General features: G+C 37.3%; 2 protein-coding genes across 3 annotated transcripts; both read right to left on the reverse strand.

The window, feature by feature from the left end:
- Positions 1–593: 593 nt before the first annotated feature.
- Positions 594–1684, reverse strand: LOC107896775 (uncharacterized). Its single transcript, XM_016822046.2, has one exon. The coding sequence runs from the start codon at positions 1247–1249 to the stop codon at positions 689–691; it is 561 nt and encodes a 186-aa protein (XP_016677535.1). The 5' UTR covers positions 1250–1684; the 3' UTR covers positions 594–688.
- A 154-nt stretch (positions 1685–1838) lies between these two features.
- On the reverse strand, positions 1839–4987 carry LOC107896773 (U5 small nuclear ribonucleoprotein 40 kDa protein). Of its 2 annotated transcripts, none has more exons than XM_016822044.2 (2): positions 4602–4987; positions 1839–3080 (listed from the first exon to the last, which is right to left on the reverse strand). In XM_016822044.2, the coding sequence occupies exon 2, from the start codon at positions 3020–3022 to the stop codon at positions 1994–1996; it is 1029 nt and encodes a 342-aa protein (XP_016677533.1). In that variant the 5' UTR covers positions 3023–3080; positions 4602–4987; the 3' UTR covers positions 1839–1993. The 2 variants fall into 2 exon arrangements, with proteins under 2 accessions (XP_016677533.1, XP_016677534.1); XM_016822045.2 differs by lacking the exon at positions 4602–4987 and adding an exon at positions 4462–4575.
- Positions 4988–18848: the final 13861 nt, after the last annotated feature.

Below are 18848 nucleotides of genomic sequence, written 5' to 3' on the forward strand. Positions count from 1 at the left end.
AAAAAATTTAAGGGAACTGAAATTAAATTTTAATTTTTACAATAGTAAAAATTTAATTTCACTGTTTGAATAGTTTATATCTTTATAATTTTTAAAAGATTAAATTAAATTTTTATCGTTTTTAAGGAGGCTAAAGTGTAATTTTAACTTTACTAATTTAAATAAAAAAATTTCTATTTGATGGAGACTGCGGATAATAGTTTACCATACATAGTTATGAAAGCGTCTAATTTTAACCAAATTTTGTGTTGTGTGATAAAATATTATATATTTTGAAACAACATTCCTCATGTATAGTATTCAATTCTTAAATTTGATAAATTTTCTGATATTAGTTTAAAAATTGTATCCACATTAACTTTAAAATTTGATAGCTTTATGCGAAATTAATGTGAAAAAAATTAGAAACTAATTACAGGGTTAAATGATTTGAATGTGATATATTCAGTAGAAGTTTGGATTCCAATCAAAATCAAGAAACAAAGATGAAATGATGAGCAATGTTGAAGTGGTTGGATTTGTCTGAGTAACGGTTCCATTGAGTTTAAATGGTGTTATGCGCAGTCACTAAAGATTGGGGGAGGAGGAAGATATATGCTGATTTCGAAAATAAAATTTCAATCAACCAAACATTACAAACAAATCAACGAATAACCAATCTGACATGCATATATGAAAATTATCATTTTTAAACTTGGATTGGCCATGGCCACTTCTTCAAATCTTCATCTTGAACCTTCCCATTTCTCTGATATGCTGCTTGGCTGCCATTGCCAACCCCATGACCTTCCACAAAGGCATAGTATCTCAACACAAAAGCAAGCCCCAACACCATCCATTCCAAGCAGAAAACAGCCACACATAGCCCACCAGCCAACTTCAGTATCACCGCCCCATCATCTTCCCTCACGTAGGACTTCAAGTACCCCAAGAAATCAGAAGTTCGGGTCAATATAAGCACCGAAACCGAGCCCTGGAATATCGATGTCAACACCATCACCACCATGTGAGCTGCGTAGAACTTGTTGGACCCGGAAGTGACGACGGAGCAACCCGAGACGGCAGCGGCTATGGTGACGACATGGAGGAGGATAAGGAAGAATCCACACAAGGACGGGAGCAAGCGGAGGGAGAGGATGAGGAAGATACAGGCGGAAGCAGCTCCCAAGAGGATGTAGTTGGTGATGAGGAAGGTTTTGTGGGTTCGGGTATGAGATTGTGTTACCGAATTCTCAACTGAGAGACCCATTGGTGAGAGCTTGGAATGGACAAATGGAAATTTCAGGTTTGAAAATGTGTTTCTGAAAGAGAATTGAAGGTTTGTTGGAGGAGGAAAGAAAGGAGAGGAGAGTATATAAAGAGAGGAGGTTTGGGGGTATCATGTGGAAAAGTTGGACATCTGACCGTTGTGCCAACTATGAAAGTTAAGCTCCTAACGGCTAGTTTTTGCTCTTTAGCTAATCACCCATACTTCTTATTGGGTGTTGTATTTTATATTGACATCATTTAATGTAGATCATGACCATTGGTATTTTATTTTATTTTATATTTTGTTTTAGACTAAGGATAATACAATTTTATTTAATCAATAAATCGTCTCATTCCCCCCAATTATAATAAAATCATATTAAAAAAACAAATTCCCATGTAATACACTGGTTGCATGCAACTCAATGAAATGAAGCAATTCAATGAATAAAGCAAGCCATTTTCTACAAGTTGGGGCATAACAATGATTCAGGAAGATGCCTCAGGTACTCCCAAGTCAATCCTCACAGGGGCAGGAAGAATGCGATTGTGTATGACCTGTATCCCAACAGTATTTCTAAATGTAATAATTTTGAACAAAATTCATTACATTATCAATAAAGATGTCATGTTCTCAGTTTTAAAACTACAGAGACAAAATACAACTTTTTCAAAGGTCTACTTAGGGCAATAAGATCTCTAAGATTAGTCTAGCAATCACTAACAAGGCAGAAACGAGCACAGTTCATATCTCCCCCAGATATATCTGTTTGTCGCTGCTACAAGAACCAATGATCGGTTCATTAGGATGGAATACAGATTCATTCACAGATCCTGTGTGGCCAGGAAGCTTGTACAAGATGCGTCGAGATGTTGTATCCCATATGTAGACCATTCTATCTGAACTACCGGCTGTGACCTTGCTTCCATCTGGTGACCAGCCACATTTCAACAAGTTCTTTTCGAAATTGTGTTGGTGGCCTTCGAAAATCTTTACGCAACGATTCTGTGGTGCATAAGGGCGCATATCCCATATGCAGAGTTTGCAATCCATACCATTGGTGAGAAGGTAGGAACCATCGGGACTCAAACTCATACCTGTTATCATGTCTTGATGACCTTGAAGTGTCATTGTTACTTCACCTTTACGTAAGTCCCAAACCTTAATATCATTGTCAATGCCACCGGTGAAGATCTTATCTGATGCATCGGAGAAACTGACGGCTGTAATTTGGTATTTATCAGGAAATGTTTGGATGGCACCTCTCTGACGCATATCCCAAAGTTTGGCAGTTCCGTCATCAGATCCACTAACAACGAGAGGTGGCCCTCTCCGTGATGGACAACATGAATTCACAAAAGAAGAATGTTCTGCCATCTTTTTGATTTGTTTCCCTGTTTCAACATCCCATGCTCTCAAAGTTTTGTCCGGGCTAGCTGATACTATCTGGGATCCATCAGTGGTCCAATGAAGATCCAAAATTGCATTCTTGTGCCCTTTGAGAACCATGAAGTTTTTGCAGTCTCCATGGACATTCCACAGAAAAATTTCCCTGTCATGCGATCCAGATGCAACAACAGTCCCAGCTGGATTGAACTTCACGGTATATATAGAACTCTGATGTCCGGTAAGCAACATTATTGGTGATTCGAGACTTGACATACGTTTGTTTCCATTTCTGTCTGGTCCTTGAGGAGCATACGGAACAGTGGACCATTCCATTGGCCTTGGACCTGACAAAGCACTTTCACCCTCCCTTGGAACAATTTCCATCTTCAAACCTCGGGTTGGTATTTAGCACGTAGAAAAGTACACTTCTCTAAGCTACAACCTGAAAATTAACATCATAGAAAATAAAAATTTACATGAAATAAGATGATTGTATTTAGATAACATTAGTGCATCCTAGCCTAGACTTCACAACTTATATCGCAAATTTAATGCAGCTTCAATCCTATCCCTTTTCCCAGGCATGCCAACAATTATATCACAAATATACTTCTTGGAAGCAGAGAAAAGCGCAAACAGAAAAGAAAAAAATCTTTTTTACACACCATCAAAACAATTCGACTAATTGGAAGAATCTGAGCTGACTAGACTAGATATGCTGTAATAATGTGTCAATTACATCAAAAACCAAAATAAATGCAACTTATACCAAAAGGGGCAAAAAATAACTTATACCAAAAACAAGCTAATAAACTGAAGGTAGTGAAATCCTATGCGCTGAGTTTGTTAGGTTCTTAAATAAAATCAAGCCTTAAGGAAAATGTTACTGATACAGTTCACCTTAGTTCTCACAACACTGGGCAAGTGCTTTTAAACCACGACATGAAATATAGGCAATTTACTCTATCAAAATCTTAACGTAAAACAAATGAGCTAAAGTAACAAATTTTGCAGTAAAAGGATTATGGAGGCTCCTATGCTAGGAGTCGAATTGCATTTTGCCCTCTCTACTCAAAAATAGACTAATTAGTCCTTGTACTTTATATCAAAGAGCAATCTAATCCTTTTGTTAAAAATTTCATCTATTTCTATTGCTGAGTGATGAAATGACTGGCGGAGCAACCAAACAGTGACAATGGTGTGCCACATGTACCTCTTGCTAATATGAAGAGACTAATTCAAGCAAAATGGATGAAATTGTTAACAAACAGAGACCTTAAGGGACTAATTCAAGCAACCAGACATCACTTAACAGTAGAAATGGATGGAATTTTTAGCAAAATGACTAATTTACTCTTTGATGTAGCCAAGTGAGACTGATTTGCCCACTCATTTGCCCCTTTTTTTTTACTAGAGGGGAAAACTGAAATCCAACTCCTATTACAAGGGCGGCAATAGTACTGTTACCCAAATTTTACTATTAAACCATAAAAAATGAAACACAGATATATAGAATTGAGATGCAAAAAACAAAAATAAGCTAGGCAAGGAGTTAACAAATCTAGGGAAGTTCAACTCGGCATTCGATTCAGTAGTAAGAACATGTACCCATTGCTCAAAGAGTTAAGCTAAAACCACAAGGTTTAAAAAACAAAAGAAGAAAAAAAGAACATTTAGCATGCAACTAAACCCTAAACGGCGATTACGCCAGTAAATTACAAAACAAACTTCTGTCACTGTGCGGATCCGAAAGTTTCATCATAACAAGCTAAAAACAAAAGATTAAATCATAACCCAAACTAATCAATCTATTCAATTCATACAGATAGAATACGAGAAATTCGAAGAAAGGGGATACAGCAGCCGCTGCAGCCGCTAACGAGTGAGGCAACTCCTTGAGTAGGGATACATGAATGAAGAAAGAGCAATAGAATAGCAGAAAGGAAAACTAAGGAAGACTAACCTTTAAGTGCTTGACGTCGCCGAGTGAATGAAGTGTTGAATTTGGAAGAAGGGAAATTCAGGGTTTGGAATTAGAAGAGAATTTAAGACCCCTACGAAACCTACCAATCAATAATATTAATAGCCAATAGGCCTAATAACATGGGCTGAGACACTGGGTCTAATAGAAATTTATGTTTACTGGCCCGTTTCTTTTTGGATTAGTGGTCGTCTTCATCTCAACCAACAAAAAATGTAAAAGAATAAATATCTGAACCAAGTAGGCTAGCAGCCGATAGCTTCTTTTTTTTACATTGGGTGACCGCCAAAATTATTGCATGTCTTGTTTTTCATCAAAACAACGTTTGGCTTCTTCATTTCATTTCGTTAACCTGGTAAAACCTTTCATCCCTGAAATTTCTGTTGTTTTAATTTTCACTGATATGATTTTGTTCTTTTCTTTTTCTTCGTTTGCCTTCTAAGCGTCTTCAAGGTATTTGGATAATTAAAGATGGCTGAAACTTTTATCGGTGCTGTTTTAGAAGGAATTGTGTCAAAGGTGATCTCGGTTACTGCAGAACTGACCAAACTTGCTTGGGGTTTCAAGGAAGAGCTGACAAAGCTTCGTGACTGTCAAGATCATGGAAAGATCAATACTGACTTGCTTTATTAATGAAGAAAGAGGAATATATATATATATACATTTGTAGAGAGTAATGACTAGCTAATTAACTATAACTAATTAACTGTTAACAAACGGTTAGCCTTCTTTAACTAACTTATGCTATTCCTAACATTCCCCGTGCTACTCAACTCTTGGTCTGGAACGTCAATATAGCGAGAGACTATCCGCAGCCGATCCTTAAACTTGTGAAACACCCCTGTAGACAATGGTTTTGTCAATACATCGGCAACTTGTTCATGACTTGGAACCTGGCTAACTTGGAACACACCTTGAGCAACTTTCTCTCATACGAAAAATAGATCCAATTCAACGTGCTTAAATTTCGAATGCATTTCTGGATTCCCTACGGCTGCCACAGCCGCGGAGCTATCACACCATAGTAGCCCTTTACCTTTAACAGATGCACCTAACAAGCAGAAGCTTTGGACTTTTAGTGAACTTGACGCCATAATCCAAAGTTCCTTTTAGATATCGCAATATACGTTTGACAGCTTTAAAATGTAGTTCTGATAGCTTATGCATGAACTGGCAAACATTGCTAACTGAAAAAGCTATATCAGGTCTGGTAATAACGACATACTATAACGCACCAACTATGCTCCTGTACAGAGCTGGATCTGTAACAAAGGGACCTTCAGTAGCTGTCAAACGACAAGTTGTTGTCATGGGTGTAGGTGAGTCGTTTGACTTGTCCATGGATGCCCTTTTAAGAAGATCAAGTATATATTTACTTTGACTAAGGAAAACCCCATTAGGTGCATAATTGAGCTCAATACCGAGAAAGTAACTCAACTTGCCAAGGTCTTTAAGAGAAAATTGGACATCAAGTTCCTTTACAAAACGATCTATAGCATGAGAATCTGTCCTGATGACTATTATGTCATCAACATAGACAAGGACATAGAGTAGATGAGACCCTGACCGATGAATAAACAAGGAATTATCAGCCTTTGAAACAGTAAAATGAGCAATGATAAGAAAATCCCTGAGCTTGTAGAACCAGGCTCGTGGTGCCTGCTTAAGTCCACAGAGAGCTTTCCTGAGCTTGCAGACCAATTGTTGACCCCCTTCTCCTTGTCGTTCAAACCCTGGTGGTTGAACCATGTATATTTCTTCCTGCAAGTCACCGTTCAAGACCGCATTGTTAATGTCGACCTATCGAAGAGGCCAGCCCATGGAAACTGCTAGAGCCAGGACTATGCGAATGGTTGTTGGTTTGACCATAGGACTAAAAGTCTCCTGAAAATCAAAACCGGCCTCTTGAAGATAGCCTTTTACAACTAATCGACCCTTATACCGAGCCACAGACCCATTAACATGTCTTTTAACTTTGAAAATCCATTTGCAACCTACTGCCCTTGGGCCTTCGGGTAAGGGAACAAGATCCCAGGTATAATTTGCAAGTAAAGCCTCATACTCAGTGTGAGCAGCGGCTGTCCATACAGGGCTTTGAAGAGCCTCAAGAATAGAAGAGGTTTCCTTCTCTGACAAAGTGGAAACAAACACTTTCGGTTTGAAGATGCCATTTTTGGATCGAATTCTCATAGGATAAACATTCCCAGGAACAGTAGGCTGATCAAGACTAGACGGAGTAACTGTAATCGAAGGAGTAGCATGAGAAGATGAAAAACGAGACTGGTGAGTAGGAGACCTTTGGTCAGAAGGAGGAAGTGACTCGGCCATAGGAGAAAGAATGGCTTGATCGACTACAAAAGAACCAGCAGTATGTGAGACAACCACCAAGGGAAGCCGAGACATGTGATGACTAAAGTTGGTTGAGCCAGCACCAGATTTTAAAAAGTATCCAGTCTGAAAAGGAAATAATGCTTCATTAAATGTAATATGGCGAGAGATAAAGATGCGGCCATCCAGATCAAGATATTTATAACCTTTTTTATTTGGAGTAACGCTAAGAAACACGCATTGTCTGGACTGAAACTGTATCTAGTGATTTTGATATGGCCTTAAGCAAGGAAAATAAGCACACCCAAAAACTTTAAGATGTGAATATATAGGTCGAGTTTTGTAGAGCACCTCATAAGGGCTCTTCTTTTGGAGAATGGGAGTAGGAAGTCTGTTCAATAAGTGAACAGCATGAGCAAAAGCATGAGACCAGAAATCCAAAGGTAACGAATCCTGTGCCAGAAGAGTTAACCCCATGTCAACTAGGTGGCGATGCTTTCTCTCAACCACCCTATTCTGCTCGGAGGTGTGGGGACAAGTGACCTGATGCTGAATTCCAAGACATGACAATTTTTTGGCCAGGGACCGATATTCACCTCTCCAATCTGTTTGAAGTCTCTTAATAGTACAACCAAACTGAACTTGAACCATGGCATTAAAATGGAGAAAACACTGGAAGACCTCTGATTTTGATCTGGAGGAAATACACCCAGGTGTACCTACTATGCATGTCTACAAAGGAGACATAATAAATAGAACCATTTGATTTGAGATGAGCAGGGCCCCAAACATCAGATTCAACTATGTCAAAAGGCATTGAATACAATGTTTTTGATGAACTGAAGGGCAGTTCATGAGCTTTGCCTAATTGGCAAACTGAACAAATGGTAGATAAATCCCTACGTCGAAAAGAAACATTACAACTACGTAAAACATCAACAAGAACATTGGTACATAGATGACCTAGTCGACTATGCCATACTTCAGTTGAAGGCACAAGTTGAGAGGTGTATAAGCACGTCAAAGGAGGCAGAGAAGTGGCACCATGTTTGTGGGAAACCAGTCCAGAAGTATCAAACTTATAGAGACCGTTATGCATGCAGCCCACTAGAAGGATTTTCCTGGTTTGAATATCCTTCACAAAGCAAAGTAATGGGTGAAATTAAAAGTATACAGCATTATCTTTGGCAAATTGGCCAACTGATAGTAAGTTTTTGCACACAGTGGGAACATGTAGTACATTTTTTAGTCGAAGAAACCTAGAACCAGCCTGCATACTGAAAGAGTCTATGTTGGCAATCGAAATTGAAGCACCATTACCCATAGAAACTTGCTGCGTACCTGTGTAAGAAGAGGCTGTCGAAAGGTTGGTCACGTCAGGAGTGATGTGATTAGTTACTCCAGAGTTTGGATACCAAGCCTGATCATGAATAGTAGAGGAAGGTTGGTGAGGAGAGGTGACAAAGGCCTGATATGAAGAATTACAAGTAGAGGAAACTCCCTGATCACTGAGTTGATGACAGTTAACCGTCAGATTCTGGTTGGGATTGACACCCGAAAATGTTTCATCAAACCGATGATAACACATCTGAACTAAGTGACCTATCTTGCCACATAATTGGCATTGCGGGCATGATCTTGACCAACTCCTACCAGAGCCACGAGACCTACCACGAGACCAGCCACGGCCTTGCCCTCTGTAGCTATGCTTACAGTCGTGATTACAACAAGGAGAAAAAGTAGTGTGTTTAGAAGTCACGTTACTATTCTACTTCGGGTGAGATGCCAAATTAGCTTGCAATGAGACCTCAGTTAGAGAAGCAACTATCGTGCTTCACAATCAAGAAGCATCTATGTTAACAGCTCGAGAGATATCGGTGTGGCAGAAGTAACCACACAAACAGACTCATACTCCAATGAAAGCCCAACTAGTATGATGCTCACATGTTTTTGCTCTATGACCAGACTGCCAGCAGCATTGAGACTGTCACTGAGAGTTTTCACCTTAGTCAAATATTCCTTTATAGTAAGACTGCCTTTTTTGAGCGAGTATAATGCATGTCGCATGGTCGACAATTTGATGTTGGATTTCTCCCCAAATCTTCTTTCAATAATAGACCAGATATCAAAACTGGTCTTGGCAGAAGTAAGATGAATCAAAATTTCATCAGTGACCGTGGAAAGTAACCAAGAAGCTAGGAACTTATACTGCTTTTTATGAATAAAAAACAACGGATTATTAACATACTGGCTGTCAGGTCTAAGGAGATGAGAAGATGGAACAGAGATCGTTCCAAGCACAAATCCTTCAAGATCATAACCTTCAAGAATCAACAAGATCCAATGTTTCCATAACAAGAAGTTATGCTCTCCGAGTTTGATGGTATCGTGTTTAGAAAAATAATGAATATTCGGTAGAGAGATGGCGTGAAGGCCTTGTGAAGGAGGCGCGGCGTCAACATTAGACGAATGACAAGGTGTATCACCCAGAGGTATAGTTTCAGTTGCCATGAAAAAAGAAACTGAGAGAAGAGAAAAAAAAATTGAGCTATCCCAAGAAAAACCCTAGCTCAGATACCATGTCAAGATCATGGAAAGATCAATACTGACTTGCTTTATTAATGAAGAGAAAGGAATATATATACATTTGTAGAGAGTGATGACTAGCTAACTAACTATAACTAATCAACTGTTAACAAACAGTTAGCCTTCTTTAACTAACTTTTGCTATTCCTAACAATGACACACTTCAAATGGTTGAAGTTTTCGTGCAAGATGCAGAAGCAAGGAGAACTGAGAATAACTCGGTCAAGCTTTGGTTGCAAAATTTCAAAGATGTTGCTTATGAGGCTGATGATGTCTTGTATGAGTTTTCTTATGAAATTCTTAGAAGCAAAGTTGAGATTCAGAGCCAAATTGAAAGGAGGGTATTGAACTTCTGTTCTCCTTCCAACTCCGTTGCATTTCGTTTTGAGATGGCTTATAAAATTAAGGACATCCTTAAATCTTTGGATGACCTTAACAATTTGGCCAATGAATTTAGTCTCCAAATATCTCCTATATTTAGAGGATCAAATGTGGAAACAATCTCTTTCGTCAATGACTTCAACATTTTTGGAAAGAAAACTAATGTCCCAAAGGTAGTTGACTTTTTAGTCAATCCCAAAGATGACCAAGTGGTTATTGTTGTACCTATAGTAGGCCTGGAAGGTCTTGGAAAAACTACTTTAGCCAAGCTAGTGTACAATCACCCGAATGTGGAAAGGCATTTTGATGTTAAATTCTGGCTGTGTGTCATTTTGGTGTCAAAAAGTGATAAATATCAACGTCAACTTAATAAAAAATATATGTCGTTATGTTTATATTATAAAAAAGTTTGACTTTGGTGAGTAATTTTTAGCTAAGTTTAGTGCTAAGTGTAGGAGATAGAACCTCACATTATTTAGAAAAAAGAAAAAAGAAGAGATTATGAATTTATATAAAAATTTATATCTCATATTACTTAGAAAAATGAAGGTAGTGAAAATTAGGGCTATATAAAGACTTATATAGTCAATGTTAAGTGCATTAAATCTGTAATGATCCGAAAATCAGTGGTGTTGAAAAATTTAGTTTTGGGACTTTGTTTTCGTAAACCGAGGTCGAAAATATTTTTATTAAATATAAAAATATTTATGGAGTTATGTTATAGGTGAATTGAATTTGGGTTAGGTAAATTTATCGAATAATGGTTTATTCAGATTTAGGGATTAAATTGTAAAAATGATAGAAATACAATTACCGATGAAACTTCAATTAGAAATTAAAGTAGGGGCCATAAGTAACAATTGTACCACTATTTAGTTAATAGTGGATTGTGGCTATTGTGGTTTTAAGGATATGTATCTTATAAGAATTTAATAATAGGGTAAATTACACCAACAGTCACTCAACTTTGGGGTAACTGATAAAATAGTCACCTTAGTTTCATTTTAGTCACTCAACTTTAGAAAAGTGATAAAACAATCTCTTTTTTTCGTTTTCCGTCACAGACATCACAGTAAAGTGACATGGCAGATATGGTGTACTTGATGTCAAAAAACCCTCTAGCTGGCCAATTACCACCAATTTAACAGCCCTATCAGCACCAATTTAAGGTTTAAGAAAAGGAAAAAAAAGAAAAGAAGAAAAAGAAGAAGAATAGGAGGAGAAGAAGGAGGAGGAGGAAGAGAAAAAATAGAGATGCCTTTAGTGATTCCGAAATCAACTACTGTGCTTATGGCCTTTCATTGTTGCCACTGAAACTGCAAACAAATTATGTCATTTGCACAAATACACATAGCCCCTAAAACCCAATCCATTATTTTTTTCAAAGAAAAAACATATGTTTGATGAAATTTTCTTACCTACTCTGCAATTCTTGATACATTATCTTCCCCAACAAAAACTTTACATCTGCAAAGACATGGTGTTTCAATTACGAAAAATGGGTTCTTTTATTTTTGAGTTTTCATTTTGGGTTCATTTTTTTTCCTTTTATGTTTGGTTCTTTGATTCTTCTAGCCTAATGTAAATAATCACTAGTAGCATTTGGCAGGCCAAAGTTGTATATGCGAATAGTTTCTCGAAAATCAATCCCCTTAGCTACAATATTCTTTACTCCTTTTTTTTTCAAATAACAACAATTTCCCCTCTATTGCAAATTTCCATTCACTGAAAAATGGTGATGAAGAAAAAATCGAGTCCCTAGGATGGGGTTGTGTAGTTTTCATTTTGTTTCAAATTTTCTCCATGTTGGAATTTGGGAATGGTCACCTGAATATGAAATTTCTTATCGGAGTTCGAAAAATTATGAACTCTGATCGTCAAAGTTCAGAATGGTCACTGGAATATAAAATTTCATGTTACATTTTCTTCTTCTTCTTCTTCTTCTTCTTCTTCTTCTTCTTCTTCTCTATTATTAAGGGTTTTTTTAGGTTTTTTTTTAATTTCTTCTTAACTTCGGTGGGTTTCCACTATAGACATCCAACGTGGCAAGTTAACTGGCCACATCACTATTGTTTTGTCACTTTTATAATAACGTAAGTGACTGTTTTGTTATTTTTTAAAAGTTGAGTGACTGAAATGAAACCTAGGTGACTGTTTTGTTAGCTACCCCAAAGTTGAGTAACTGTTAGTGTAATTTACCCTTAATAATATTATTAGTTATAAAATATGTTAAAATAAAATATAGATAATGGAAATTTAGCAGAGAAATCAAAACATTTTTCCCTAATTTGTTCATGCAAATCATGAGAAGAAAAGATAGAAAAGAGAACATCGGCCTCTAGGGTTCTAAAGTTCAAAACTTCAATTGGTTAATCAATTTAGTCCATTTTCTTGTAATTTTTATGTTTTTGAATCCAGAAAGCTTAAGATAGTTGAGTCATGTATTATTTTTTGAAATTGTTAAAGATTTAGACAGTTGCCATTAATGAATCTTTTAAGTTTTAGGTACTAGTTTGATAGATTTTAAGTTTAGAAGTAAAAAAAAAACTAAAATTTGAAGTTAATTTATAGTTTTGCACAATAAGGACTAAAATGCATAGATTTTAAAATTTGTAATAGAAATGAGAAATAGGATGTCCTAGTTGGACTATAGTGAAAAATAGATTGAGAATATAAGTTCTAGATTGAAAGTTATGTTAGTTTCGATTTTAGGGACTAAATTGAATAAAATACAATTTTTTTATAAATTAACGATTGATTTTGAAATTGATTGTATTTTGATAGTGTTATGTGTTTATGTTAATCTATAGCTAACGTCTACTTAGATTCCTCGAAAGGAAGGAAAAGGATAAAGTTATCAACGAATAGCTCAAAGTTTACGATTTGTATTTTTATAATCCGAACTTTTTCAATTGCTACAAGGTAACAAACTCAACTCTTATGATTCCAGGAATTTATACGCATCTATTGCCTGTAACTTGTGTTGGAAATCATAGATTACAAATTCATTAGATATTATTAATGGATCACTTGATGTGATTTATGAGCACTTATTTGGATCAGAAAGTGATGATTCATTCATCCAATTGATACATTTGATTTACATGGGACATGTTTCTTCTAAGAAGTGTGTCCAATACAAAGGGTTGTGGCTCTTCAATAGTGAATGCATATAAATAGAAAAACTATGGTGCTCAAAATATATTATAACATTTGATCCAATTTCAGAAATTAGTGTAAGATTCAGGGAATTCCTCGATTTTGCTAATAAAAGGAAATATAAAAGCTTCGTTATATCCTGGTAGGGCATTTGCCTTAACCCTCTAGCAACTTTATGTGGGGACAAATTGTTCTTTTTGGAAAGCATTATCTATGCCTCAAAGTCTATTGTTTTAATTTCATATTGTCTTCGGATCTATCGTTTTCATTCAAATTCTCCTGATAATACTCTAGAACGACATATTTTTATGTGTTAATTGCATGTTTATTTTGAGTATGACCCTACTAATTTGAGCTATTTATGGTGTTTTATCTTTCAGAGACTAAATTAGAGGCAAAAGGAAATTTAAGGGAAAAAATCGCGAATTTGAAGAAAAAATGGGCCAACATGCAATATAGGGAAAAAGGTGGTGCCAAAAATGCAAGCATGGACAACATAAGGGATAAAGTGCAAAAGAAGAGATTTTATATCACAAGACTTTATTTTAATTCCAATTATATTAGAATAATTATTAAGGATTATTATTTAGATTAAATTTTAGGATTTATTTTTATTTATCTTTATTTATCTTTAATTATTTGTATTTATCTTTTGGAATTTAAGTAGGACTAGACTATCTTTCCTAGTACTATAAATAGGGGATGGAGTAACACAAGTTTCACATTATTTTTTTCTATAAACAGTCTCTCCCCATAAAGTTTAGCCTTTTATTTTTTCCATATTTTCTTTCAATAAAAATTCCATTCCCATTATATTTATTTGTTTTTCCAGAAAAAACATGAGCCACTAAATATATCTAGCCGAAGGTTGTCAAAATTCCCCAAAAAGGGTTATTGAGCTTAGAATTCATACTTAGCCTTCTCGACGAATATTCATCGGTTCTCCGCATTACAGGGCTGACGCTTCCATCCATGTCCCTTAAAAGGTGATCTTTTCAACGTGTGCAAAGACGACCGCTTTGTATATTTTGGGAAGGTTGCACAGTCAGTTCGTTAGCTTACTGTGTCAGAGGTTGGCGAGCCCAAGAGAAAAAATGGCGTGGGATTCGCCATTGAGAAGTGATGATCTAGCTTAAGACGAACCTACAAAAGCGATTGTTGGCTAGAGTCAGGTTCCGCTAAATTGTAAGTCTAAATTCTTGGAGCTGGTGGTCGTAGGCATCCTCTTCCACTATAACTGACTTATTCTGTTTGAGAAGGATCACCTAAAAGCCGAGGATAGAACCCAAGGTGGATCGAGACAACCGGAGGCTGGAACCTCTCTATAAGAACACATTTTCCTCAACTTTATTTATTTCTATTATTTTTAATCTTTGAAATTCCAATCAAAACTTTTAATTCTGTTTTTATTTTATTTTTCCAGATCAAAACTTTTAATTTTGTTCTTTTTTTCTTTTCCAGGTACGCAAGTTGTCTTGGGCACGATTCTGACCAGGATTTTGAGGAACAAGCAATTGTGCAAATCCGATCCCTGATGATTTGACCTTACTTCCCTTATACTATTATTTTTATTATTTTCAATATTTATAGGGATAGGATATTTTTGGTGCTCTCAACGACCGCATCATCTCCAACAATCAAAGAGAATAATTTTGGAGATGGCGACGGAGGCTACCACCGCTGTGACAGCCCAAAGTTGACCCTAGTCGGGAAGTGGTTTCGGGACCGCTAAACCGAGTCACCGAAATGTTTGAATGTGATACTTATTGTGTAGAATATGTAATTATGAATGTGTGAAAATTTCAAGCTTCGATTTGGTTGATTGCATGTGAATTTAGTCAATAGGACTTATGTGAGAAAATTCAAAAATGTGATAGGTCAATGTGTGAGGACCTATTAGTGCATGTGGACAAAGGGGGACTTGCATGTCAAATTTCCCCCCCTAATGAGTAGTGGCCGGCCATGACAAGGAATGATGGGCATAACATGTCATGAAACATGTTTTGTTAATGGAAGAATAAAATAAGGAGTATGGGTAATAAAGAAATGGAAAACAAAAGAAAAAAAAATGTGTGTGTAGTGTTTGTCCCCCCCCCATTGCCGTGAGCTAAAGAAGAGAAAGGGGGAATTTTGTTCATCCTTTTCTCATCTTCATGCTTGCCAAAACTAGAAAGAAAAACAAAGAAAAATTTTCTCATCCTTTGGTTCATCCTTGGCCAAAAATTTTAAGGAGGAAAGAAGAAGAAAGGTGAAGAGATTCGGCCATGCATGTAGCTAGGCTAAGGTATGTTTGATGATGTTCCATGAGAGGCATGCATGTTTTAGTTGTTAGCTTGAGTTCTACCTAACCCATGGTCTAAATCTTGCTATGTGATGGAAATGGCACTTGACCATGGATGCATCATTCTTGGTTGATGTTTGATGTTGTGGTGATGAGGCATGAGGATGAGTTAAGATTCGGCCTAGGTGGAGGTTGTGTTAATGCCATTGCATGCAAAATATGAAGCTTGTTAATGATGCATGTGATGATGGCTTGATGATTCTTGAACCTCCTTTTTAGCATTTTTGTGTGAGCACATATGTGCATTGGTTGCTAAATGGAGAAGAATCGGCTAGCAAGATGTGTGCTAAGGCCGAATGTAACTTTGCATGTTAATGAGCAATGCATGTGTTAAATTGATGAAAAGGGGGAGGATGCTTTACTAGTGTGTATATGTGTGTATTAAGTGTTGAAATCGACCCCAAAAATGGACATGCATATTCGGCCAAGGGGAAAGAAATTAGCTAATATGTTGTGTTGATGCATGATTTTTGCATGTATGAGACTTTAATGTCTAATGTATAAATATGGGCTAAGTGCCTTGTGTTCATCTTTTGATGCCTAAATGATGAAATCAATTTATTTGTTTGATTAAGCTCAAGAGCAAAGGGGAAATAAAACCGATAAAGGGAAGGAAAAAGTGGTTGAATAGCTAGCGGAATCGTTCGACAACACCCGAGGTAAGTTCTTGAGTAAGAGAGCTTAAATTTCGATGTGATTAAATCATGCTCTATGTGTGGCTATTGAGCCGAATGTGCAAGGACAATATGTGCCTTGTGTTTGAGTTTCGTAAACGAAAATGAAATATGAATGTGCCATGAATTATTGTTAGATGTGCATGATTAATTGAATGCTGTCCGGGCTAAGTCCCGAAGGCTTTGTGCTAAGTGAATATATCCGGATTAAGATCCGAAGGCCTTTGTGCGAGATACTAAATCCGGGTTAAGTCCCGAAGGCATTCGTGCGAGTTGTTAAATCCGGGTTAAGTCCCGAAGGCATTCGTGCGAATTGTTAAATCCGGGTTATGTCCCGAAGGCATTGTGTGAGTTACTAAATCCGGGCTATGTCCCGAAGGCATTTGAACGAGGAGCTATATCCGGTTAAATCCCGAAGGTACGTGATTTGGTAATGAATGAGCTTGCTGTAAAATTCCAGCGAATACTCGAAAAACATCCCAATATGGGGATATGTTACGTATGTGTTGAATTTAATCGAGCCCTTACAAATAAATGTTCGCTCAGTTGATAAACGAGCTATCGGCCTTCGGCTAAGTTAGTCTATTGTGTATGTGCATAAGGGTTGTTAATGTTGTGAAGCAAGTTTAATATCGATAAATTGCGTATTATGAAATATTCCGTTTAGCTAAATGTGTGATATTCTTTGTTTATGCTGGAATTCCTTGCTCAAACTTACTAAGCATAAATTGCTTACTCGTTACATTGCTCCTCTGTTTTATAGATTTTTGGTTCTCCAGCTATCGGACTCGGGATCTTGAAGTCGAAGTCGCCCACACTATCAAAGGCTCTTTTGGGTACTATTTTGGTTGAATCTTGATATGGCATGTATAGGACTACCCATTGTTGTTTTTCGAGTACTTTATGAAATGTATAAGTGTACAGCCATGCGAAAATGGCTTGTAGAAGTGGAGTATGGCATTAGACCATTCGTGTTTATGAATGTATAGATGGTTTCATGATGTAACTATAGTTGGAATGGAAGTGTTGAGCAAATGATCAGCCACTGGAATGGCTAAGTATGATCATATGTGGGCTTATGTATGACAAGGCCCTAGTTGGTCCATGAAACCCCAAATTAGGTAAGGTTTACTTTGAAAACAGAAGCTGATAGCAGCAGTGGTGTGGATTGGAAAAATCACAAGAATTCGTAGGAGTGGAATTAAATAGTGAATAAATTATGTAATCGAACCTTGATGAATCTACTTTCATATGGAAGTAACGAAACAATCATAGGAACAGTACAGTAAGAGATATTCGGGTTCTTGTGGAACAGGGCCAGAACAGTTTCTGGATTCCCTGTTCCGACTTTGGAAATTCACTATAAATTTACCAGAGATAATTAGGGGTCATACCATATATTTATGGATTCCTCTCTGAGTCTAGTTTCCATAGAAACAAACGGCATCAGTATTGAAGCTCTGTGCAGAGAGATATCCAAGTCGTAATGGGAAAAGGTCAGTGTAGTCGACTCCTGTAACATGGGAGACTTTGACTAATAAACTGTACTAATTGGCCCGACCAAAAATTCTAGAAAAAAATAGATAGGTGGGGACATGAGTCTAGTTTCAGGGAAAAATCACAAAACTGATTTTCGAGTTGTGAAACTCAAGATATGATTTTTGAAGCGACTAGTACTCAGACTGGGCAGTGTCTGGAAAAAGTTTTCAAAGTTTGTTAACATCTCGTGTCCGACTCCGGTGTCGGTCTCGGGTTCGGGGTGTTACATTTTTATTGGTATCAGAGCTACGGTTTAGTCGATTCTAGGACTACCGTAATGTTTTGGGTCTAGCTATACATGCCATTTTATGTGATTACTTGATAGTGTGGTGATTTCTGACCATCGTAAATGTGTTTATTTATAGTAATGGATCCCGATCGTGACCGAGAGGTAGCTGATGATCTTGAGAGTGTAGCGCCTGCTCCCGCACAAGGGACAGTGCCGGCGGACTCTCAACCTAATGCTAGTAATCCGAATGATGAAGCTAGACAAGCATTCTATAGCGTGATGAATGATTGGTTTAACCAATACATTCGAACTAATATGGCTGTTCCACAACCTCCATTCCCGAAAAATACTACCCCCGCACCTACAATACCACCGGTAACGGACCAAATAAGGTCAAATAAGCCCCCAGTTGACAGAATCCGAAAACATGGGGCTACTGAATTTAAGGCTATGGATAGCGATGATGCTGAGCAAGCTGAATTTTGGCTGGACAACACTATCCGGGTACTCGATGAGCTATCTTGTACACCCGATGAATGCCTAAAGTGTGCTATCTCCTTGCTACGTGATTCTGCCTACTATTGGTGGAGTACTCTGACTTCTATTGTGCCCCGAGAGCAAGTAACTTGGGAGTTTTTCCAAACTGAGTTTCGGAAAAAGTATATCAGTCAGAGATTTGTTGATCAAAAACGGAAGGAATTTCTTGAGCTTAAGCAAGGCTCCATGTCGGTTACTGATTACGAGCGAAAATTTGTTAGACTTAGCAAATACGCTCGGGAATGTGTTTCGTCCGAAGCTATTATGTGTAAACGCTTCGAGGATGGGCTGAATGAAGATATAAAGATGTTCGTTGGCGTTCTTGAAATACGAGAGTTCGTGGTACTTGTTGAACGAGCTTGTAAAGCCGAAGAGCTTAGAAAAGAAAAGCAAAGAGTTGATGAGGGAACTGGAGAGTTTCGTAAAAGGTCCTCGGGAAGGTCTCTTCAACAGAC

Source organism: Gossypium hirsutum, chromosome A10, assembly GCF_007990345.1.
Source record: "Gossypium hirsutum isolate 1008001.06 chromosome A10, Gossypium_hirsutum_v2.1, whole genome shotgun sequence".
Lineage (NCBI taxonomy): Eukaryota > Viridiplantae > Streptophyta > Magnoliopsida > Malvales > Malvaceae > Gossypium > Gossypium hirsutum.